This window comes from Cyanistes caeruleus, chromosome 4 (assembly GCF_971803275.1).
Source record: "Cyanistes caeruleus chromosome 4, bCyaCae1.hap1.1, whole genome shotgun sequence".
NCBI lineage: Eukaryota > Metazoa > Chordata > Aves > Passeriformes > Paridae > Cyanistes > Cyanistes caeruleus.
This window is the reverse complement of record NC_141704.1, coordinates 32158450-32183646: the sequence shown is the minus strand read 5'-3', so window position 1 is coordinate 32183646 and position 25197 is coordinate 32158450. Positions and strand designations below refer to the sequence as shown.

At 42.5% G+C, this 25197-nt stretch overlaps 2 protein-coding genes across 6 annotated transcripts in view; one reads left to right on the top strand and one right to left on the bottom strand.

Annotated features, from left to right (window-relative positions):
* Positions 1-18239, top strand: part of DDX17 (DEAD-box helicase 17) — a 19967-nt gene extending 1728 nt beyond the window's left edge. The window contains exons 1-14 of one of the 5 annotated variants that reach the window (XR_015286411.1): positions 134-257; positions 3001-3151; positions 5155-5254; positions 5374-5507; positions 6082-6147; positions 6445-6586; positions 8167-8327; positions 8413-8585; positions 8904-9014; positions 9420-9481; positions 9874-9933; positions 14180-14419; positions 15079-16152; positions 16629-18239. Coding sequence is in view for 3 of the 5 variants with exons in the window: in XM_086887468.1 (XP_086743594.1) it covers positions 2690-2763; positions 3001-3151; positions 5155-5254; positions 5374-5507; positions 6082-6147; positions 6445-6586; positions 8167-8327; positions 8413-8585; positions 8904-9014; positions 9420-9481; positions 9874-9933; positions 14180-14419; positions 15079-15602 (1998 nt within the window). In the remaining 2 variants the exon portion in view is untranslated. Of the gene's footprint in view, positions 1-133; positions 258-2612; positions 2764-3000; positions 3152-5154; positions 5255-5373; positions 5508-6081; positions 6148-6444; positions 6587-8166; positions 8328-8412; positions 8586-8903; positions 9015-9419; positions 9482-9873; positions 9934-14179; positions 14420-15078 lie in introns of those variants that run through there. The other 4 variants (XR_015286410.1, XM_086887470.1, XM_086887468.1 and 1 more) reach the window with 4 other exon arrangements.
* KDELR3 (KDEL endoplasmic reticulum protein retention receptor 3) lies at positions 18240-25197 on the bottom strand. Its single transcript, XM_023935291.2, has 5 exons — positions 24165-25197; positions 23116-23216; positions 22452-22610; positions 21870-22122; positions 18240-19021 (listed from the first exon to the last, which is right to left on the bottom strand). Exons 1-5 carry the CDS (start codon positions 24253-24255, stop codon positions 18981-18983), a joined length of 645 nt encoding a protein of 214 aa, XP_023791059.1. The 5' UTR covers positions 24256-25197; the 3' UTR covers positions 18240-18980.

The following is a 25197-nucleotide window of genomic DNA, read 5'->3' as shown; positions in this document are numbered from 1 at the left end:
TTGCTATACATTGCAATGCACTTTGACATTCAGTTTCTCATCTGTGGAGGGAGATAGTTGTATCATTGCTTTATCTTACACCCACATTTAACATTCTGAAATTAAAAGATACTTTCATTTTTTTTTTTCACAGAGAGGAGGGTTCTGGTGTTTTTCTGCTAAGAGATTTCCAGCTCAGTTTAACACAAGGACATTGGAGTAAGAGCTTTGGCAAGTCTGAGATAGATCAGACCACAGCTGGTTTTGGAGTTTAGTGAGTGAGTTTGAGTACGCAGATTTATATACAGTTACTTAAAAGAACACTGGCCAAAGCATTGACACAACACTTGATGTGCCTTAAAATTAGTGTAATTTCATTTTTGGTAGAGTCTTTAATTGTAGTGGATGCTTTTCTTTTAGGTAGGGGTTTTGCATGAGTAAAAGAAGTGCCTGTATGCTTCTTTGTGAAGTTTGTGGACATTTGCATGATTTTTTTTTTTTTTTTTTTCATATTATCCTGGCAGCTTTAATGCATTAGGATTCCATTTGTTATATACATCCTTTTAAGGTGTGAAAATACCTGTAACCACTTACAACTATCTTCATAAATAACTTGTATAAAATGTTGGGCCACCCAGTGTGCTGGGTGCACCCCAGCACCATTTGAATGTTTATCAACACTTCATTTGTAGTCTAATCACATACAAAGTTTCTAATTTTCTTTTGTCAGGATTGAGGTCAGGGTGACTTCTTAGGATGGAAAATTGCTATATTTTGCTCTGGAATGTATCAGATTTACTCAGTTGTGTCCCAGAAGTGATAGCACTGGTAATATTAGGGAAGAATGTTTTGAGCCAGCCTGAATTTACCTTTGAAAAGAGAGCTGTTGGCAAACCATGTAAATACTAGATTTAAGTCAGTTTAATTGGAGTTGGAATCTCATTTTACTTGGAGTCAGAATGTGAAGTGTCAGTTACTGCCAGTTTAGCAAATAAACCTCCACAGAGGCAGCATTCAAGGGCTCCTGTAGGGCTCCTTCCTTTCAGGTCAGTATCCAGGCATATTGTGTGTAAGAGTGGAGAACTGAAACTCCTTGTTCTGCTGAATTTGGAGAACTTCTCTCCTATGTGCCTTCTGTGTAGAATATATCATTTTTTCCCTCTGGATAGCTGTGGAGGAGCAAGTATTCCTAGTATTCCCAGCTGTTGCAGTGTCCAGTCTTGCAAGCAGGCCTGTCATATGTTTCCTTTTCTAAGGGAGCTCATCGACCCTTTGAACATCCGGTGGACTTGAGTGAGGTTATGGGTTTTGTAGGAACTGTTTGGGTACTGAAATTGTTGATGTTTTGACCTCAGTTTGACATGATTGATAACAGAAATCATCACGAAAGGTGAATGTCCCTGTAAATGAAAGTCTGTGCCTTCTTTTTTTCCTTTGTCCTGAAAGGAAACAATACTTAAATGCATTTTTGAAGTTGTGTTTCACAGTCTTTTTCATGTGAAGAGAACTTGATGACTGTGCACGCTGTCTGGGAGATCTGATAGACACCCAGATGAGAAAATAAAGGATATTTATGGGAAAGAGAAGAAGCCTAATGCATAATTGCAACACAGCAGACATTTTAAACTAACTTAGCAGATTTTAAGTTAAATTATATCTACCATACTTGATTTCAGTTCTGTTTCTTTGGTCTTTTAGTCACTAATTTATAGTTTCCATTGGAAGTGATTTAAAGAACAAATGTATTTAATGTTTGAGCAGGTAGTCTTGTACTTAAGATAATTCAGATTTTTATTTCAGCTCTTGTTTATTTTTTGGTAACTCTTCCACCCGCTCTTTCATCCACAATTTACTCGTGTAAGAGTGTTTCTTTGAGATTCTTGTTGCTTTCCATTTATTTCATTACCAGTTTTTATTTGCTAGTGGATTACCTGGGTACGGTGCAGACACTTTGGTTTTGCTGTCTAAAAGTTGTTTGAAATTGTCATGTCTCATGAATTCATATTTTGCATAAAGCTGTATGTACCTTTAGGACAAAAATGGACTTGAGAGCATTTTGAAAAGGTCTTTCCGCTGAGTTTGTACAACACTAATGAAAGTGCTGTAACTTTTTTTTTAATGTGTTATTTTAAAATACAACCCATGATATTTACAGTAAATAATCATTTCATGCCGCTTGTTTTTAGTTACTCTCACAGCTACTGCCAGAAGCTCATGTTTTGGCTCTTGCATTAGCCAGTCATTGCAGATAGTTCTTAACCTTCTGAAGTGTATATAATTAACTGGATAAAGAAAACTTAGAGAGAAAGAGCAAGCAATAACTTTTGAATTATTCTGATATAATTTTTTTGTGAGCTTGAACTTTTTACTCTCTTCAGTCTTCATCACAATGCATTTGAGAGAGGATATGTTTTTTCCCAGGTATATTTTTGTTTTGGTTTTTTTTTTTTCCTGTTAGACTGCCTTTTAAAAACAAGGTTTTTTTTCAGTTTCGTTGATAACAGAATTACAGATGGACTTGCAGGCTTGGCTGGGCTTGTTTACTTTCTGTTCTTCAGGCTGCTGTTTTTCATTTGAAGCATACTTCTTGATAAGAAGGGAGAGGGGGAGATAGTGAAATAGCTGTTTAGTGTAAAACTAACCTTGAGAGACAGAGAAGGAACTTACAAGGAGAGATTTTTCTCATCCCTTTTATGTAACTGTGTTGTACATGCACTATCAGTTTCAAGACAAATGCTATATGTGTACACTCAGCCATGTTCTAGAGACAGGAGCTTTAAAGGGGTAATTTAAAATAACATGGTTTTTTGTTCAGAAACAACCCAAAGCAGGTTTATGTTATTTCAAGAAGTTTTATACCATCATAGTGGTTGGAGGGAGGTGACTTTCTAGAATGTTGTGCTTATATGTCAGCTTGGGGAAAACACAATAGAAAATGGTTAAGAAATTTCCAGAGTAGTTCTAGGACAGTTTTTAAGTAGTGGTAGTATTTTTTTAATTAACTGACATTCACATTCACAGGTTTGGAGCAAGTCGTGGAGGTCCTCTTCCTCCAAAGAAATTTGGTAATCCAGGGGAACGTTTACGTAAGAAAAAATGGGATTTAAATGAACTGCCCAAGTTTGAGAAGAATTTTTATGTGGAACATCCGGAAGTGGCCAGGCTTACTCCAGTAAGTGCTGTGTTGTCTAAAACAGAAAATGTCACAAGTTGAAAAACTTGTCCTAGGAAGTCTGGGACAGCATGTAAAATAGAGCTGACTCTTCATTAAGCTTGCTTGGCATGTGTACTCTGCTGAATACTGGTTCTAGTTGCATTTACTATTTAACATTAGCAAAGGATATGCTTCTAGCCTTGGTTGTTTTTATATGAGACATTGTAATTTGTAATGCATCTTCATAATGTTTGTCTGGTCCAGCAATTTGTCAGTGGAGATAAAACTTAGAGAGTAACAGTACTGGAGAAGCACTGGAAAAACCTAAGATAATGAACTAAAAGTGACAGAAATACATGAGAAAGGTTTGAAAGTAATATTTTGTCATAAGAGTAATTTGGGCTGAAAGAGGCCTTGGGGGACACCTCTAGTCCAGTGCTCTGCTTAGAGCAGCACTAATGGTAGAAATAGAGCAGGTTGCTTAGTGCCTTGTCCTTTTTAGTTTGAATATCCCCAGAGATGAGGAGAATTTAAATCCTCTCTGGGTGGCTGTCTCAGGGCTTAATGTTTCTCATGGGATTTTGAAGATTTTTCCTATAGTGACCCAACAAGTAGTTGAAAGTAGCAGTTGAAGGTCGCTGTTAGCCCAGTCTTTCCCAAGCTAAAGAAATCCAGTGCTCCTAGTATGTCTTCATATGGCCTGTACTGCAGCCTCCAGCTTTCCCCCATAATTGGTCATGCCCTGTTAAAACAATGTCCTTGTCACATAGGGGGTTCAAAACCAGGTGCTCTGTGTTTAATCTGTAGATACAGTAATCTTCATTTCCTACCAAACTTGAGTCTAGTCTTCTATTGTCTCTTGCAGTGTATTTTTAATAATTAGAAATTAAGATATTTTGTTCTTAGCATGAGGCAACAAACAAACAAAATGTCATTATCTGATCGCATAGACTTAGAAATCCTTATATGAAATGTGCTTATGTCATAAAGGAATTGAAGGGGGTATTGACTTCTTAAAGATACCACAACTTGAGGTACTGAACCGTGGTTTTCGAGAGCTGCCTTAGCTACCTTTGGCTTAGCCAGCTAAAAGGATTTTCACGTTTTCCACAGAAGTAATTTTCTTTTTTTACGTTCTAATTCAAGCTCAAGGGATTCTCAGAAATACTGAATATATTGCTTTGGATAAAGTTTATATTTGGTATTGATATGTCTCTGTTGATTTCTACTAAGTATTACAGTAAGGTCAGGAATTGTCCAAGTATGTTGAAAAAGGCAGTTGGTCAGGAATTGTCCAAGTATGTTGAAAAAGGCAGTTGGACTTGCAAGATAACCTAGACAAAAATAAAACACTTTTTCTAATCCTGAAATTCTGCTTATGTGACTACACATTTCAGAAGTATTACAAGCAGTTCCTTAAAAAAATTGTGAGGTCCTAGGGTATCATTATGATGTTGTCAGAGCTTCTTCCATTCTCTGAAATGATTCCAAGCAACATTTGAGTTGCAAGTTACCCAGCAAGAACTCTGTATTTATTTACCTCTGGAATGTGTTAATTGAAGGAGAAGGACTGCCCTGCATTCTGTTCATGGTATATTAGGACCTAGTTAGTTTGTTTAATTCTTAGCACTGTCACAAAAAGCAAGTTTCCTATCCTCTGTTTCTAATCACTTTTCAAGCTGTTGGTCATTTCTGGCTTCTGGAAAAAGTCTTAATTCCTAAAAATATTCTGTTAACATACTTTTCATTTACAAGGGCTGGTTGTAAGAAGAGATGGACATTTGTCCTTCTAGGCTATATAGGGAGCTCATACCTCTGTGAAGCTCATACCTGAGAAGCTGTACAGTACCTCAGTCTTAAAATAAAGTCTTTAGGAAAGCACTCTTTTCTAGATCTCTGTTTTAATTTAGATCTCTGACAAATCCAGAGGGGAGAAGAGAGTTAGTAGTTGGAAACAGGCACTTTAAATCCCTGTTGATGTTTGGCTTTTTTTCTTTCTTTCTTTCTTTCTTCATAAATAGTATGAAGTCGAAGAATTGCGAAGGAAGAAGGAGATAACAATTCGGGGAATGGAGGGCTGCCCCAAGCCGGTGTTTGCCTTCCACCAGTGTAGCTTTCCACGTAAGTGTTCTTGCCATTCTTTAATCGTGAAGATTGCTCAGAATGGTTCTATTCTCTAAGAGGTTCTCTAAAGCCTCAGCTATCCTTTAAGAAATTTATTCTTTTCTTAAATTCTGAAGAGTATGTGATGGATGCCTTGATGGACCAGAACTTTACAGAACCCACTCCGATTCAGTGCCAAGGCTTTCCACTAGCCCTCAGCGGTCGTGACATGGTGGGCATTGCACAGACCGGCTCTGGGAAGACACTAGCAGTGCGTATTCTTTCCTTTTATTTCTTCAGCTAGCTTTCCTTGTCACCTGGCAGAAACTGCCTGTGGGTTAGTTTTTGGGCTTGTCAGTACTGCCAGTGGGATGATTACGTTTTTAAAGCTTCTTGTATTGCATCATGGGGGACAGTTAAGCTCAACTACAAGCCTGTTGTATTCACATGTGTGTATTTTGTTCGTCTTCCTGTTTGGATGCTTAGTCAATTCTCTTTGGTCTATGCTTACATTGTGGTTTAAAAACCAGGTTGTCTTTAGCACTATGTTTTATAAACTGCATAGGTTAAAATAAAAAATGGTTGAATTTCAGCATAGACATTAATTTTAACTGCAGTGTTAAAAAGCCTTTTTATGCTTTATGAAAAACATTGGCTGAGGTAACGATTACTCAGTTCTGCTAACTTAGACTTAAAATTTAAGTAAGCCTTTGTGCTCATGCCAAAGTGGATGCAGTTGGTCAGCAGCTCTGAAAATCTTCTGTTTTGCTGGATAAATGCAAGTATCTGGTTTTGCAGAATCACAGTTTCTATATGTCACAGAATACTGTTTTCTTCTGTTTTAGTACTTGTTGCCTGCAATTGTTCACATCAACCACCAGCCATATTTGGAGAGAGGGGATGGCCCAATTGTAAGTGCTTGTTGAGTCTCTTCCTTTTTATATGTATGGCATGACATTGTTAATGAGATAGTGCTTTATTTAATTGATGTATCAGAATAGTAGTTTTTCCTATCCTATTTGTATCCGAATAGGAATTTTTACTACCACAATGTGAGCATCCCACTCAGTTGAAATTCTGTGCGACTGCTAACATAAAGATACTTAAATGTTTTAGCTAATAAAGAGCAGATGGTTCAACTTTGCTTATGGTTTTATGTTAGGGATATGTATGCAGCTTGACTCTTCCTGAATCATTTCCTTTTGCAGTGTCTGGTTCTGGCACCTACTAGAGAGTTGGCCCAGCAAGTGCAGCAGGTGGCTGATGATTATGGCAAATGTTCAAGACTGAAGAGTACCTGCATATATGGAGGAGCACCCAAAGGTCCCCAGATCAGAGATTTAGAAAGAGGTAATTTTAAAATGGGTGCTTGCAGTTTCTGGAGGAAGTAGTATTGTAAAGTCTCTGTAAAAATAAACTTCTCAAAACCTGTCTGGAAGGGGGTGAGAGTGAGCAAGTGTCTCATTTTCCAGTTGCAATGATAGTTCATGGTGTAGTTCACTTCTTTGCTGTATAGTAACTTGGATATTAGATTTTCATTCTGTTTGTTCTTTGAACATTGCACTTGTGAAGATCATCAGGGTGTTGAAATGGGAAAAGAGAACTTCACACAAAGAAAGAAAGAAAGACAGGTTATTTTAAGGAAATGCAATACCAGCATGTTTAAGGAAGGATTTTTCTTAAGGCAAAGTTCAGGTTTTCTGCCTGTGTTCATTCAAATAATAAAACCTTGCTTCTGAATTGATATAAACTTTTTCTGGATAGCAGGAGCAGTGTGTGGTTTTGCTTTGGGCACAGGTTTTTTTGGTAGTTTTTGGTTTCTTGTTCTTTTTTTAATTGTTCTTAAGCACTAAGCACTATGTACCCTGTAAACAACCACTGTAACATGGTAGTTACAATGATCTGTAATTTCAAATACAGGAATGTGCTGATGGCTTTCATCTTCACCAGATAGAAAATGTAGTGGAATTATGTGAAAAGATGCAAGAATTATTATCAAGCAGACACACATACAGATCTATTTAAGATCAGAAAATTTAGGTTACCACTGCAGTTTGCAGGATCCTTACTGCAAACTGCAGCAGTGTGGTAAAGGCATGCATGGTAGAAGTCTGTGTGATATCTCTGTTCAAGAAAGCAAGTACTTTTCAATTCAAAACCAACATCTTCAGTGGAAGAGTCCAAGGTTTCATGAAGAGTCCTTGGGAGGATCAGCTTGCTGGGTTTTTGCACACCTTTCTGGAAAATAGATATTCTGCTTAAGAAGAAAATTTTTTCATGCCTCTTCTTCCAAAAACTTAATCTTCTGTGGACATTTCAGTGACAGTGAAATACTCACCTGTAAAATTTGGGAATTTGGGACAGGTGGAAGCCAGATTTTAAGGAATGTGTAAATTGCCTAGGCTGGAGTTAGTTAGGAATATCTGAACTCTCTTCTTATCCTCACAAACGTTGATAGGATGGTTGTCTCCCACTGTTGGTGTATAATTGCTTAGTATTAAAACCCATGCTTTGGCTTTATATATTAAAAAAAAGTGAAAGTAATTTGACCTATATGGCAAGAGGAGCACTTCATGTTTGAAAATGACACCTCTCTAGACTGTGTAATTCTAGATGAAGGTGGTTCAGGCTTGAGTAGAAGCTTTCTTCATTCCTGATTTTTGGACAGCTCTTCACAGGTGTTCTTAGCAGTAACCTTTTCGTTTCTGTACTGCATTTATTATTCTAATGGCACTGTAACAGTAATTTCAGAATGGAAAAAATATTAAATGGAACTAGGGCTTCGACTGAAGTGACTCAGTCTTGGGTACGAATGAGGGTGGTGCTTTTTTTTTAAAACAATTTTGCTCTGGAAGGTGATTCATTCTGACTAAAAATACCAGTTGACATTCAAATGAAGAGCCTTACTCTTTTTCGTTATTCTTCTGAAGGTGTGGAGATCTGCATTGCTACACCAGGTCGCTTGATTGACTTCCTTGAGGCTGGAAAGACCAACCTTCGTCGCTGTACATACCTGGTGCTGGATGAAGCTGACAGAATGTTGGACATGGGATTTGAACCACAAATTCGTAAAATTGTTGACCAGATAAGGGTGCGTGATCCTTTTAGAACAGCCTCCTTGATTTTCCTATTTGAAATCTAGTACCGTAAACAAATCTGTTTTCCCTTTTCCTTAGCCTGACCGCCAGACTCTGATGTGGAGTGCCACCTGGCCAAAAGAAGTGCGCCAGCTTGCTGAGGACTTCCTGCAGGACTATGTTCAGATCAATGTGGGAAACCTGGAGTTAAGTGCCAACCACAATATCCTGCAGATAGTGGATGTTTGCATGGAAAGCGAGAAAGACCATAAGTAAGTTCCCACCATTTCACTTTCTTTGGTTGTACTTCAAAGTCTGCAATGCTTTGTAAGCCTACTAGGAATTCTAAATAGTGAATTTACTTGTACTTGTACTGCTATTTAACCTTTGAGTGTTACAAAGTCAGTCCTGTAATTAGCTAATTTGTCGTGTATATTTTGACCATACCTTTGTACAACCAGCAGAAATTCTGTGTGATACTGACTAATATATATGGATGTGTGCTGTGTATGTCCTCACTGTCCCTCGGGAGAGAGATCCTATATTCTGGTACATGTGGTTATCCATCTTGTCTCTCATGTCTGTTTTAGACTGATACAGCTGATGGAAGAAATCATGGCAGAGAAGGAAAATAAGACTATCATCTTTGTGGAGACAAAGAGGCGATGTGATGATCTCACTCGAAGGATGCGCAGAGATGGGTGATTAGCTTCTCCCTCCACTTTTTTTCTAGGGGGAAGCAAAAATTGTAATCAATAGCAGTAAGGTTTAAATGTTCATGATGGTATTCTTGGGAACAACTTATCCATTATTTTCTTGGCTGAATTCAGTCATTGTTTCCCAGAAGATTCCACTCCATCAGAGCATTAGTACAAGAAAGATTATAAGTGGTGCAGCTTTTTTAGTCTATCAGAATCCTGATATGTTGATGGGGACTGCATCAATATAGCAAATGTGATTTGGCTTTAATGGTTGTTTATATAGGTAGCGGGTTTACAGTACACGTGCTGGGTAGCTAGAGGCCAGAGAACAAAATATTTCAAGCTTCCTGTTTCCTTTAATGTATGTACTTTCTATCTATACTAATGTACATCTCTGTTTGGCAGTTGGCCAGCTATGTGTATCCATGGAGACAAGAGTCAGCCAGAAAGAGATTGGGTGCTTAATGGTGAGTCCGTCACTGACAGAAGAATAACTTGGGCTGTTGTACCTAATTTACCTAGACATGTTTTTCTCTGGTCTGTTTGGTTCTGGTTTGTTGTTTTTGTTTTTTTTTTATCTCTGAACCAAATAGACACATGTAAAGGGACTTCTCTTGCCTTTGTACTCTTAATTTCAGTACTTGTGTCTTTTTTGATTTGTTTTGATAAAACAAAGTGGAAAAATTGCTTAATGCAGCTGGATTTTGAAAAATCGTTGAGGCATTATATCCTGACTTGGGGGTTTCTGGAATTGACCCACCTTATCTAGCTTCTGCAAAAGGAGCATTTAATGTAAATCAAATTCAGATAACTTTATCTTCTTGAAAAATCTTACTTCATAGCATGCTTTGTTTTACAGAATTTCGTTCTGGAAAGGCTCCTATCCTCATTGCTACCGACGTTGCATCTCGTGGGCTAGGTTTGTACACATAGACCACTCTTGCCTACTGCTGCATATTTTTCTTCTTTGGACTGAAAAATGTTTCTTTAAAAAAAAATTCAAAGCGTGATTTTCCCCCACATGTGAAATACGTTTTTTAACATTAATCTTTTTTTTTTCTTTCATATTCAAAGTCTCTTCCTGCTCCTAATGAACAGGCTTTGGTCTGCAGCAAGGCCTAGGCATGACCAATCGATCGCCAAGAGGGAGAAGAGATGTCCAATTATGCAACCCAACCCTTCCACCTCACTCACTTCTTCCCCAAATCCAGCTTTTGTTGCTGGATGGTAGGGATGGATTGCTCTCAGTTCAGAGCGTGTCAGATAAAGTTCAAGTAGGAAGTTGTGGGAGAGCATTTCGACAGCAAATAGTGAATATTCTCCCCGTATGACACACCACAGATTTGAACATACCAACACCAGTGTACATGCATGTTTACCCTGCAGATGTATTCACATCTGAGAAAGCACTGCTCCAGATCTTTGCTCTTGACATGTAACCTTCCCTCCTCCTCTGTGTTCCTTCTAGGCAGGACCACTGAGATGATATATGGCCTTTAACATCTTGTTACCCAGATACGTAATTGAATCAAAATCACACAGCTCTGTTCTGGTGGTATGAAAATGATCTGTCTGGATGCATCAGTTGTGCCCCCTTCTATAATAAGCATATTTTTGTTGTGAAACACTGTGTGCTGAGCACAGTCCTTATGCATCTGCCCACCCTAGAAGAGGAGGATGGCTGCTGAAGTGCTCTGAGTTTAATAACAGACATTGAATACTCTGCCCACCCGGAATTTAGTAGACGATAAACTACTTGGGAGTCAATGTCTCATTGTAGTAAGTTCTAGACAAAATTACTGCAAATCGGTGGAGATTTAACTCAGAGAATCTAGTTTGTTAAAAGGCTCAGTTACCTGAGCTCTCTTTGTATCCTGAAAGGGTGGCTGTGCTGTGCATCATATGGTCACTTTAATACAGGCAGACCATTGACAGACTTTGCAGCCTTTGTTCACACAACCTTCACCCCTCCTTCCCCTCCCCCCTCAAAAAATGTCCAGCACTTCCTCAGGAAGTGATTATATGGACTTCAGTCTCTGCCCTCTAGGGTCATGTCTGGACCTGTGCAGTTAGAACTTGGGCCTGTTGGGAGAAGGGACTGAGGCCTGAAACCAGTTTGTATGAAAGAGAGCTGCTTTCTCTAGCAGCATTTTTTAAACAGGCTTGCTATGTGCTGGTAGCTTCTTTGTGCATCTTGCCTAGACATTTAAAACAGCCTCAACCCCCTCAAAAAAAAAAAAAAAACCAACAAAAAAACAACCAACAAAAACCAACACTCTCCCCCAAAACGACTCAATTGGATAACACTTCAGAAAACAGTCTCCCCAGTTCCCATCGTCCACTTCGCCCAAGCTAAGGGGGAAAGGTATCAGAGTCTGTTTCTTGTTACTGAACAACATCTCTGCTTGTTTTGGGGCCCTGAGTTTGCTGCTTAAAATAAGTCACTTAACTGGCAAACTTCTGGACGACTTCCTCCAAGATCCTGGAAAGTGAAGGCTTCTACCTAAATAACATAAAACAGGGGCGCGCGCCTTTTGGCTGAGTCACCAGGGCTTTCCCTCTTCCTAATGGAACATTGGTTTCAAAAAAGCTTCTTTCAGGTAAGTTCTGAGTCCCGTAATGACTTCTTTGTGATAATTCCCTGGAGTAAGGTCCTCTCTCTGCACTGATTTTTTTTTTTTCTTTTTTTATTTTTTTTTTCCTTTTTTTTTGTTTAGTCTATTAAACTGAAGACATTGAATTTGTTTTGTTTTGTTTAACAGAAGCTTTGTTATCAGCTGCAGATAATTCTCAGTGCAGGGGTGGGGGTACACCTACAACAATGGTCTGAACAGCTCTCTAGACTAGCATGTTTGCTAGTTTATATCTGTCCCATTTAATAATTGGAGACTGTGCCATAGAGTGTTCTGATGGTCTGACAAAGGGAATGTTTCCCAGGTAGCTGTCAAAAACGATTTACAGTCTCAATTCTTGATCCTGCTACATTATCTTCTAAAAGTGCAGGAGGATTGCGAGTGTGCACAAACACTTTGGAGCACGCTAGACTGGAGAAGCTGAGTCTTGTACACGCTCTGGTCTTCAGCGTGCTGCGTGCTCTAACAGGACCACTTTCTAGTTTGGAAAACATCCTTGCATCTTCCTATTCCTGCCTTCCCATTCTTTCTGCTCCTCCCCAGTCAAGTCAGTTCTGTCTGCATTGGTAGCCACAATTCCTTGTGCTTTCTGACAGGAAAGCACATTCTTGTATCCTCTGGTAATTCAAGTCACTTGCTACTGGATGTGCAAAACGGGACTGGCTGAGGACCATGTAGCCTGGAGCTTGTCAGTCTAGCTACAACCCGGCTATGAAGATGCAATCTGTCACACGTACTCCTCTCTATACTTCACTTCCCCTTTTTAAAAAAACTGTTGCATCAAGGACCCTAGCTGGAGACTCGCGCAGCCCCCTGTGAAACCTGCCTTCTCACTCCCTTTTTTTGGTGTGATTCAGGACTTTGGAGTCAGCAAAGACTGAGGAGCCCCCCCTTTGCTGTAATAAGAAACAGACATAATGTCCCCCTCTTGTCACAACAACCCTCAATGTTTTTATTTTTCCTACAACCCCTTTGAAATTGATGCAGTCTGGGCAATAGATGCAGTCTGACCCTTTGGATGTAATTTTTGTATCTTCATTTTTTTTGACAATTGCCCCTAAGAGCCCCAAATAGGGGACAAAAAGTGTTGGAGGACCTGAAACTTTTACCTGAGCCCAGGTTCTCCGGCGCTTCACAACCAAATGGGGCTACAGAGAAGCGTCTAAGCCAGTTCACAGAGCGAGCGTGTGTGGGGACTTCTCGCTGCCACGGACCCTTGATGCATGCTCCCCGCGCTCCAGTGGTCCCGTGTCAGAGGGCGGAGTTTTCGAAAGGAGGCCGCCAAAAATAAAAGGCAAAGAGACGGGATCGGCTGCAGCGGTTTCCCACAGGAGGAGGGAGTGTGCATCGGTCTGGTAACAAACAGAGAATGTTTTTCTCTTTAAAACAAAAACAACAAAAAAAAAAAAGGAAAGGAAATCACAAAAAAATCTGTGTTTTATCTTGGATATTTTCAGAATATTCTTGTTAAAATGCAGATTTAAAATATTTTTTTTTATGAGCTGTTACTGTTAGGGTACTTACTGTATAATGATGCATTTGGAAATACTGTATAATATAGCAAGTAGGTGCTTTTGGTACTTAAGGTGCTTTCGCTGAAGCGTTGCGCTAACATTTACTTAGTTTCTGTCCCGTAAGTTTACAAAGTCTTGTCTTGTCTTAGAAAACACAATGCCTATCCCTTAAATTTTAAAACTGTTTTTGCCTACAAAGCCATTTTGGTAATTTTATTTCCTGCTTCCATCTGACACTGGAAGTAGGGAATTGCTTATGGAATTCAGGATTGTCTAAATTACACAGGTTTGCCAGAACTGGACAGAACAACACAGAAATGTTAGTGCAATGCATTCTAGTGATAACTACAAAGCTGAGTTAAGATACTTTTAGGTCTGAAAAATTTTTAATGAGTTGGCTGAATAAAACTAATGTAATTTGAATGCCTAAAGCTTTAGGCTAGGGGAATTAGTTCATTATATTTTATTAGTACTGTAAAAGTAAATATTTTTAAGATTGCCTTTTATTTCATGTTACCGAGTGGAAGGTAAGTGATTTCATTACTGTTATTTTTTGTTAGACTTCTCCCAACAGAGTAAAAGCTTTACCATGGCAGTTCTGCCCTTCCTCCACCCCAGTTTGCTCTGTCTGATGGTGACATTTTCACTTTACAGATTGTGTTAAAAAAGTATGAAATTCAATTAACTTATTCACAAATATCAGTGTCTTTGACACAGGAAGACAGAGAAATGCATTCCGGGGAGGATGACTTTGAGTGCAGGGCAAAGCTGCTTAAAATTGCCATTCTTTTTCAGGACATTGACCTTTGTTCCTAATGATCTTGAATTTCAGTCTTCTACTCTTTTGGGATGAGTCTGTCTTGTATTTATTCTGTGCAATTACTAACTTTGTATTTTTTTTTCTTATTACTGTCACCTGCATTCGTGCTCCCCACCTTTCGTTGGCACGTCTTCTCTTCTTCTCCCCTTTCCTCAACCCCACCCTTTCACTGTGCTTCGCTCCTGGGCACTTCACAAGACGTGGAAGATGTTAAATTTGTGATAAACTACGACTATCCGAACAGCTCCGAAGATTACGTGCACCGTATTGGCCGTACCGCACGTAGTACCAACAAAGGTACTGCCTACACCTTCTTCACACCAGGAAACCTGAAACAAGCCAGGGAGCTTATCAAAGTCTTGGAAGAAGCCAATCAAGCCATCAATCCAAAGCTGATGCAGCTTGTGGACCACAGAGGAGGAGGAGGTGGTGGTGGAGGTAAAGGCACAAGGGAGAAGGGTTACACAGAGGATGCATTCCCCATTTTGAGGGAGGGAGTGTTAAAGAGAGGGTAGGGAAGTTGTAAGTAACAGATATAAGATAACACATTAGTCATAAAGCTGTTCTATACTTGAGGTCCCAACACTTAATGTAGACGTAGTACTTCTGTCCCAAGAGAGAAGCAGTCCCCTATTTTACCTTAGCTGTAGAATTTTGTTTTTCCTCAAGGTCCTCAGGGAGCTGATTTTGCGTGCAGTAATTACTTCGTCACAGCTCCACCTAAGAACAGGCAACAAGGTGTATGTGCAAAATTGAAATCAGTGAAGGGATACACTGAATTTCAGGAGCTGACACACTTCTTCTTCCCATTCCCTGAAGGAATAAGAAGTTTCCTTCCGAATTAGTCCTGAATTTCTTCCATTTCTTTGTCTCCAAGCACATACGTAAAGAACCCTTGCTTGAACTTCACGTTTACACCTTAAACAAAATGAAGAGGCATATGCACAGCTGTGCAGAGAAGTTACAGTCAGTCAGAAGAAAGTGCTCCTTGGGAGCAAAATTGTGGATGTAGGAGGGGGAGAAAGGGTGGCATAAGTGTACCAGATCATTGTTTAAGACTTGTTCATGGTTCTAAATCTTAATGTATCCATCGCCAGGAGGTCGTTCTCGTTACCGAACGAGCAGTTCAGTAAACAACCCTAACCTGATGTACCAGGAAGAGTGTGACAGGAGGCTCCGGGGAGTGAAAGAGGGCCGGAGAGACTCAGGTGGCTTCAGAGACCGTGAGCGTGGTGAAAGTTATGCCAACGGAGCCAACAAGACCTATGGCAGTGCCTACGGGAGCCCAAATTCTGCTTTTGGGGCAGCACAGAGCCAGTATGGTTACACTCAAGGGAGCTATGGAGCAGCTGCCTATGGCACGAGTGGCTATGGCACTGCAGAGTACAGTGCTAGTGGCTATGGTGCCAGCACCACAGCTGCCACAGCTGGGAGAACCTCACAGAGCACTACCCAACAGCAGTATGCAGGGATGGTGGGGCGCTCGGGCCAGCAGCCACAGCCGCTCATGTCACAACAGTTTCCACAGCCCCCTGCCACTAACGTGATGGGCTATATGGGACAGACTGCCACCTACCAGTACCCGCCCCCTCCCCCGCCCCCGCCCCCCTCCCGCAAATGAGCCCACTTGCTGGTGACCAGTGTAGACCTTGCATTTAAAGGAACCTTTTCTTTCTCTTCTTTCCCATTGTGATGTCTCTCATGCAGGTTAGACTTAGAGTTCACTATCCAAATCCCTTGAGCCCATCAAAAAAGGCTCCCAGTCCACATTAATGACCCTATCCTCTTTTTTTTCTTTTTTCTTTTTTTTTTTTTAAAGATATATGTATAGTTGACTGGAAAATTTATTATTTTTGTCTTGCATGTTGAGGAATTTGGAAATATTATTTTTTCTAAAAGAAAAGGGTATAAGGCAGATAGGTCCCAGCTGGATCATCTTGGTGTCTAAGGTTTGTGTGAAAATTTGCTTTTGAGGGAAAGAAGTTTCTATTCTGTAACACGTTAACTTAATTTCAGGAAGTATAAAGAGAGATGGGAAACTCTCGGAGAGCCAAAAAGCACTTCACTTAAAATATAAATGCAAGGGAGCAATTCTCACTTCTCCGAATCTTAATTTTTTTTTTTTGATAGCTCACTATTACTGCTCGTAATCTTACTGTAGGTGACTTTCTGTAGGAAAACTCCGTTCATTTGTCTGAGCTGCGTGGTGTTCAGAGCAAAGCCTTGGATATATTGTTGGTGATTTCTGAAGTGGTGGAAGCCCCATTTTCTGTTACCTGCAACAGCCTGCAGTAGGGAGTTTTGGTTTAAAAACCTCGTGTTAGAGACCAAACCTCTCTTGCATTCACTACCTGAAATCCAGATAGTTTCTGTGGGTACCACTGCTGAAATATTCAGCTAAATAAGTTCTTTCCCTATGATTGTTAAATTGCAGCATCGCAAATGCGTGGAGCCTGATTATCATTAAATTGGTTACTGCTTCAAATTTGTTTGCTTTATTGAAAGAAGTCTTCCTTGACAGCCCAGAAATTACGTAGAACTGAAATGATGAACAGTGTTATCTTGTTTGTCTGTCCTTCACAAACAAACCCCCTTTTGCCTTGGGGAATGTTCTGAATGCCGCTTAGCTCGATAAAATGTGACAGAGTTTTCCACACTTTAAATTTAAAGGTTTGAATAGGGTGGGCTGGGGGGAGGGCAGGGGGGAGGAAGGCAGGAGGAGATTGCCTGGGGTCTCCTTTTCATGAGGTAAGGGGTGAGCTGGTTAGTGTATCTTGATTCTGAAGCTTTGTTTCTTCTGTACCTTGCACTGACTATTGCTTTCTCTGGCTTTTGAGTGCATTTCCCTGCTCCATTGGTCCCTTTGAGCTGAGCTCTTGCAGGTAGGTAGTATTTTAGAAAACGTTAGAGAAGAGTGAAATTTTAGTACATACGTAAATAAAACTTGTTTATTTTACAGGCTAAGGTGGGTGTGAGGGGGGGGTTCCCCCTTTAGTAAAGCATGTTGTTAACTTGTTATTTCTAATACCAGACGGTTCAGAGACAGTAGATGATAACAGGAGTTGGCTGCTCTTGGTCTGATAAGATGACAAAAGGATGGATTCATCTCCTGGTTTGAGGCACACTCTTTGCATTAGGAGAGTGCAGGGGGGTTGGTGGTTTTTTCTGTTGGCGTTGTTGCATATGGATGAACAAGGCAGCCCACTCCTTCTGTAGCAGAGTGGAACTTCTTATAGCCCTGGAAAAGAGCTTGCTTTTACAGAAATTATTTCTTTTAAAATTTAATTTCTTCCCAGAGTAAAATTTTGGGGGATGGATGTGCTTTTTTCTTTCTTTTTTTTTTTTTTTTCTTGTGCAGTTCACAGGTAGGTTGCTGACAGGAAGAAGGGAGATTCCTTCCAGAACCTCAGTTCCCTGTTTCCATTTTATATTTCCAGTGCATGGGCAGGAAGTTCCATTGCTTGTGTTAAGAGAAAGCCAGAAGCATTTTCTTTATCCAGGCACTGACTGATAGGTCTTTGGCCTCCCTCACAAGCAAATGTAGAGCTTTTTTTTAATTTGTTTTAAATTTGAGAGTAGAATGCAGAAATGCTTTTGAGGGGTGTAGGAGTAGGACATCTTACTGACTGTCTTTAAAAAGGGTCTCTGGACTGCCAAAGCTGCCTTACAGTCTTGTTACAGCTTTCACTTTTGAAGGTGACTTGGGTATGTTTAAACATCAATGCCAAGTCCTGCAGTGCTTTATTGTCATTGAGGTCAGCTGAAGTCCAGGGTCTCAGTTCAGTTCAGAGTGTCAGCCAGACCTCTGAATGCACCATGGCATGTGCTGCCCCTGTCCCACCTGGTGCTCTCTGCTCTGCTCCATGTACCAGCTGGAGGGCCCTTGTTGATAAAGCATTAGCCTCTAGTGTTGTTTGCGTTGTTTTCAATCTGTAAAAAGTTTGTGGGAGTGTCAGATATCTGAGCTGGGTGTCTCCTCCCCTCCCGCTTCCTGAAGCAATTTACTGTTTGGATTTCTCTGAACAATTGAAGGGTTACTAGCTTTGTGTGGGATCAGCATCTTGTTTCACACACCTGCTGGTCTCTGAACACATTCCTGTTGTATTAACGAAGACTTGAATTGAGAGATTCATAGATCTGTGGTGTTCAGGCACAGGATACTAAGAGCTATGTTACTATTCTTAGTTTGTAAATTGTCCTTTTGATACCATCTTGTTTTCTTTTGTAGGTATAAAATAAAAACACTGTTGTCAATAAATTGTGGACTTTGTCTTTATTTTTGGAATATAAAGCTGTCTTTGCCCCTGTTCTTCCCAGTTTTTAAATTCAAGGAGATGGAAACACTTCTTGGCAACCCACTGAATTTTAATTGAAATCGTCCCTGTTTGTAGAACACAAGGAAACTGAAAATAAGTGAGCGGGGGGGATGTTTGAATACTTGTGCAATTAGAAGATTCATGTTATTCAAAGGCTGTGTTTTTCTTGAATGTTACGGGGCCTGAATAGAGAGAGGGTCAGGCAGAATTAACATCCAAGAGGGTGTTAGTTCATAGAGAGTTAAACAGTTCGTAGCATCTGCTGTGTCAGACGTGGCCACCTGTGAAATGGGTCAGTTAAGTTAACAGACTTTATTAGTACATGTTCCCTTTACCGTGGACACTTGCTGAAGAACTAAAGGGAGTGACAGTTTCCCTTGTGCTGCCTCGGGGTAAGGGTGGAGGTGTGTTTCGGATACAGATGCTGGGAAGATCTGGGAGAGAAGAAATTGCACTACTTCAGTATTGGCCAGCACTAGCACCAAATTCAAGTGAGAAAAAAAAAAAAAATGGAAGGGAAGAGTCTGATGGATGAAAAGCATTTCAGTTTTCCAAGCCTTGTCTTCCTGGCACTAGGTTGAAACTCGGCTGAGCCATCCTTAGTCTAAAAGGGCCAGGGAAGGAAAGCTGTGATCTTTAAGAGCTTCAACTTTGGAGTTTCTTGCGCTGCCTGTGGGCTGTCTTCAAACAGGCATGGGAAGACTTAGCTTCTTTCCTTTCAGGACTGCAAAGAGAAAGTAATGAATAAATTTAGTGGAATTCAACTGTTCTATTGTTTCAATAGTTTTATAACTTGCAATTTAGAGTGCTAGATAGTTGGGTGCCAGATTTGCACACTGAAACGCTGCTAAGAGGGGAAAGCACAACCTATTTATCCTTTATGCTAAAGGAGAAGGTTCTTAAGTTTGTCTTCCATGCTTGTTCTCATGGGTGGACCATCTTAATTTTCTTGATGATGTGCTATTCCTAGTGCTTTCCCCTCCTGATACAGAGCATGGCCTGAATCAATGTCTGTGGCCGGAGCCCTGCTGAGCCCCTCCTGGCCCATCTGAGCTGAGCCTTGGGATGGCAGGGATGCCTCTGGGAAATGCCACAGGCCCATGGGCTTAGGTGGCGTGGCCGGAGCAGGGACTGTACTGGATGTGCAGTGGTCAGTGGTGCCTGGGATGGGCTGGAACCAGCGTGGGCCCCGGGGCCTGTGTCTGGTGGGTGCCAAAGGGAAGGGCTCCAATGTGCTGAGGATGCACCACGCGGGAGGGCCAGACGGACCGGGCGAGGCCTGAGGGACCGTGCCAGGCTGGAGAAACGGAAGCCTTGTGAAGGTCAACAAAGCTGAATGCACATCCTGCCCTGGGGTGGAACAACCCCAGGCACCAGTATGGGCTGGGGGCAGTCCAGCTGGAAAGTGGCTTGGCAGGAAAGGCTTTGGGTGTGCTGGTGGACACCAGATTGAGCACAAGCCATCAGTGTGCCCTCGTGATAAAGCAAGCAGCATCTGGAGCTGCATTGCCAGCAGGGTGAGCAGGGAGTTCTTCCTCTCCACTCAACCATGCGAGGCTGAGCTGGGCTCAGCTCTGGGCTCTCAGAACAAGGGATGAGGAGTCAAGGACCAGAACAGCATCTTGATGTAGGAGCACAGCCTGCGAGCTGAAAACTGTTCAGTGTTGAGAAGGCTGAGGGGCACCTTACCCATGTGCACAAGTGCTGGATGGGAGGAATGGAGACAGACACAGACTCTACTGGGTGGTGCCCAGTGACAGGGCAAGGGTCAATGGGAAATTCCACTTAAAACATCTGAAAGTAATATTTTATAGTGAGGATGGTCAAAAAGTGGCATAGATTGCCCAGAGAGGCTTCACCCTGGAGACAGTCAAAACCTTACTGGACAAGACCTTGAAAAATGTGAGCAGGGGCATGGATTAGATGATTTTTCCTCCTCCGTCCTGACTTCCCACACCCCTGGCCACTCTGTGAAATACAAGTTTTGGGGAGCTGAAAGGTTCCTCAGGATATCTTTCATGTCCATGTGTTAAACAGAAGGAAGCTCATCCAGTTTTGAAAACAAGATAAAAAGAAGTAGCATTCTATAAAAATCCCTTTGCAGTGGCTCTGGTATAGACTCAGAAGTCTTATTAAATCCATTTCTTTATATAACACATTTTTGCTTTCTTTTTTCAGCATCGCTGCCCTTTTTTCTGAGCTCTTCAGTGTTAGAAATGTTTTGAAAAGTTTGGTTTTTTGAAAGAACATAAGAGATGCAACCTGCTATAATATTGCTGGCTCTCATAAATGATTGCAAAGTATTTGCATGTCTTCAGACACCATTTCCCTCCCGTGATCCAGAACGTTTGTGTAAAAGAAAAGAGAAAAAAAAGCATTTCTCTTCCTGCTGTGATGTTCCATCTACAAATGTTTTTTTTTCTGCCTCCTGTATCATCTAAATTTTGCAGCTCTGTCACTAGCAGTGTGAGATTGGAAGCCAGCAGTTGTGTTTTTTCCTCCTTTTGTTCCACCATCACAACTACAAAGGGTATGGATTTCTCACAAAATACAGAAGGACACAGGACACATGAATTGAGCGGAGCTAAAATGGGAATTAGTTTAGAAAAGGAAAAAAAGGAATTGATGTGGAGCACCTTGATGGCAGTTTTAGAAAGTATTTTTCTGGCTACAAAAATATTTAATGACAGAAGGAAGTCTTAATCTGCCAAGGCCAGCCACCTGCTCAGTGCTCCTGTCACCTCTCTATCAGCAGGTGTATTGCATGAAGCTACCAAAAATCCATCCCTTGAAACTTCAAATGTGGGCCGTCATCACTGCTTTTGGCAGACTTGTTGGGGAAAGTGAAGAAGGAGGAAAATAGCTGTCCACTTGGCTAATTCCATCTAATTCCATCCTCCTCAACAGAAAGGTGTTTTAAAGTGCCCTTCAGCCTCGGCAAGCCACAGTGTGTTCTGTCAGGATTTATGCCCTTGGTGCAATTTTAAGCTCTGGTAGCCATTTACCAAAGCATGGCACTGAAATGGGAAGGGCATCTGATTTTGGATGACAGGAGTGTCTTGCCTATGCAGATGCCCATCTTCCTACAGAATCAGTTCTTGACAATCAAGAACTTGATCTTCTTGATCAAAGGAAGAGAAGGTTTAATAATATCTCCATATGTCTGCAGTTGCTTTCTCAGGTACATTGTCTGCCTGCAGCTATTTTTTCCCCCTCAAAGTTTTTTTTGGTTGGGTGTTTTTTGTTGGTTTTTTTTGGTGATTCATAATCCTTCAAAATACATGTAGAATTGAATGTACCTCAGTTGTTAAATTCCTGAGGTGAGGTTAAACCAGGCTTAACTCTGGTTTAATTCTTACTGTGTTTCACACACACATCCGGAGCCTTGCGAGCAGCGATGCCCGCTCTCTATCAATAGATATGTTTTTTAAACTGGACTTTAGGTGCACAATATGCATCACAAACAGCAAAAAATAAAGTAATGCGAGGATTAACATGGCAAGCTTAAGCTCCACCTATACTGCAAGAACGTTGAATGAACTTTTCAGTATTATAGCAACATGCTTACGTACCTTTGGTGACGTAGAGATAGAAGAAGTCACAGTAGAAGATGGTTTGTACCACCCCAGAAACAACAGCAATCTGGTCATAGAAATTCTCTGTATGGTAGCGCCAGACCCAGTTGGCAATGTAGAGAGCACGGTAGAGGCCCAGGAAGAAAAGGTAGTGTGTCGTGATGGTCTCCGCTTCCCCTGTCTTGCTGATCATGAAGAGCTGAGGAAGGATAGCCACAGACTCCAGGTAGATGGAGAAGGTCCAGAGTATCTGTGAGGTGCAAAATGAAGGCAGTGGGGAGTCAGTGCTGGTTAGCATGTGTTAAGACCCAAAGCTTTTCCTTTGGCAGATCACTGATGTCTGAGGGGAATGAGGAGTGCTGCTGAAGTTGGGGAAAATGAGCTCGCTGTGCTGGGAGTAAGAGGAGACAGCGCCGAGCTGTTCTATAGATGGTACTGTCTTCAAGGCCTGCCAACTTTGCCTTTCCTGCCTGCTTTTGCTGTTAAAAATCTCAGCTATTCAACATGCTGCTCACTCTGCTGCCTGGTGTCAGGCTACTGCTGCTTCCCTTCCTTTTTCCTGCCACAGCTTTTCCTTACCTCCAAGGGGGTGAAGCTGTGGTTCTCCAGAAATGACAGGCCTGTGACAGGGACCAGCAGGAACTCGAGGCGAAAGGAGTCGTTCTCGCTGTCAAATGTTTTCCGGAACTTCACGTAGATCATGTACACGGTGACGTAGGCACAAATCAAAAAAATGACCTGTGGGAGATAAGGGAGATGGCAAGACCTTACCTGCAATTGCACTTTGCATGCTTAAAGAAAGCCTGGCTTTCCCAAAAGTCAAGATAGTGGTGAATGCTTTGCCTGTGTTGCCTTACAGATTGACTTCTGCTGGAGATATTCCAGTGGTCAGGTGAAGTTTGCCATGCCATGAGAATCATGGCATGATTGATCGTGTGCACTCTGGTGCACTCCTTGAAGAGGTTGGCTAGGTGGCAGCTTTATGTTAATGCTCGTGCTGTACAAGGACACCCAGGCTTGGTTCATGACATCTTACTCCAGTTTTAATGGTACTAAATATGGCTCAGCTCACTTACTGACTGTGGCAAGGGGGGATTTGGTCAGTGGAGGGACAGTGGCACCAAAGGAAGCATATTTATCCACCCTTCCTGGCTGAAAAACTCAGTGAGTGTGTACCCTCACCTCCCCAAGAAACCACAGCGAGCTGAGGAGAACCTCTCCTGCTGCACTGCCCTCTCCTTACCTTCATCACAGTGTTGTAGACAGAGATGAAATTCGTGAACAGGTCCAGGTAGCGGGTTGTGAAGACGAGGGCAAAAAGTATCTGACTCTTCCCAGAGATTCCTGTGTGGCAGGGAGATGAAAGGAAAGTAAAGCAGATGAGGGGAAGGGTCTGTGGGATGGTGGTTTCCCCTTACACCTCCTTTGGAAGCATTTGTATGTAAGTGTGTTGTTTTGTGAGCCAGGACTGGTGTGTGGGTGCTGAGGTAGCTCTACCCTAGAGCGGCCAGAGTGTCCCAAGTAAATGGGCAGGTTCCTGTTGGTGTCCCTGAGCGCTGCCTGCAGGAGCTGGTGCTCACTGGGCATGTTCACCACTTCGGCCTGTTCAGTCCTTGCTGTCTTCCAAAGGCCTTTCTCTTCCCTCCCTTCCCCCTTTTGCCTGCCCACCTCAGCAGGGACTGTGTGATGTGACATCTGCCACAGGAGGGAAGAGCTGCAGGACCAGCCCCAGGGCACTGATGGAACTTGGCCACTGCTGGCAGAGAGATGCACCAGTCAGGCCCACGCACTTTGGTACCTGTGATAATGGCCACAGCCCCAGCAGCCAGCCCCAACATCTCATGAGGAGGGAACTGTGAGCAAAACTCCTGCAGGAAGCTGCTGTCCTGATTTCCTTACCCTGGGATGGGGCAGCTTCTGGCACCTGTCCATCCCTGGCAGAACCTCCAACCTAAAGCAGTCTTCTCTCCAGGTTGGTGCCACCGCAACCTCTTGTTCTCATTTTCCACCTCCTTCCAGCCTTGCCACTCTGTCCTTCACTTCACCACCCTGAGACCGGCACCTGGCTGAGGCTGTGCACCTTGCCACATCACATCCTTCCCAACACAGCCCTCTCCCGGCAGGGAGACCTCCCAGAGGAAGAGGATGACTTCCCTCAAAGAGGCCACGGGGGAGGGCAGCCAGTTCCCATGAGCTATCACTGGCCTTTCCAGCTCCCTCTTTGTTGTACCCTTCACCGAACTGCCCTCCAAGGAGGGCCACCCTCCTTCCCTGGGACATGGGAGCACTCACCAGCACAAGACTTGGACTTCACGATCTTCAGCAGCAGAATAATGATGGCCAGCAAGTGGGAGACATCCCCCAGGATGCGGAAGATGTTCATGGTGCCGGGGGGACTCCTCTGGGGTGAAGGGAGTGGGGCTCTTTCTGCAGGCAGGGAGGGTAAGCGTGGGGAGTTTTTCTCCACCGAGCCTTGACTGAATGAACTGTCTCCTTCAGTTCAACTTTCCTTTTTCCCTGAGCACAGAGCCCTTCCTTCCTGCAGCGCAAAGTTCAGTCTCCCCTCTCCCGTGGCTGCAGATGCCTTTCCCCTGCCAGGCTGGATGTCTCCCTTGTTTTCTTTTCCACCGAGGTGGATTCTCCCTCTCCCAGCCTGGGGCCTTCCTCTCTCTGCTTTGGGCTGAAAGTTGGAGTTTATCTCCCGGAGAGCTCTCCAGGCTGAGCAGTCCCGAAGCCAGTGCTGGGTGACGGTGACGTGGCTCCTGGCTGGCCGGGGAGGAGAGGGAGGAGGAGGCAGAGGCGGGAATAACTGCGCTACTTTTCCCTTTTTCTTTTTTTTTCCTTCCTCTTTTTTCTTCCCCTGCTTGTCTCAAGTTACACGCGGAAGTGTGGTTAAAGGGGAAAAGGCAGAGGGAATAGGATTCCCATCCTCTGGCCTTGAGGACACACCCTCCGGGGAGGGCCAGGCTTTCTAGGAGTATTCACCATGAGTGCAGTAACCTCTGTCCTGTTTCCAGTCTGCAGCCTTCTGCTCTCTGCCCTTCCCGGACACATCCCACCTCCAGCGCCTTCTCACCAGCGCTCTGCCTTGTCTCCTGGAGCCAAGGAAGAAGTGGAGAGATGTTTGAATTATCAAGCCATTGTGGCTCTTCCACAGATGCTCATGGGCAGCCATTCCCCGGTGTCTGCCCCAGCAGGCACCCCTTCCTTCAGGTGCCCTGTCTGGAACAGTGTGGATCCCTGAGCACAGCCCCGCTGAAAACAAAAGTTCCTCCCAAGGGCTGCTTTGAAACAAACTTCACTGGAAATATTAATCCTGGATTCC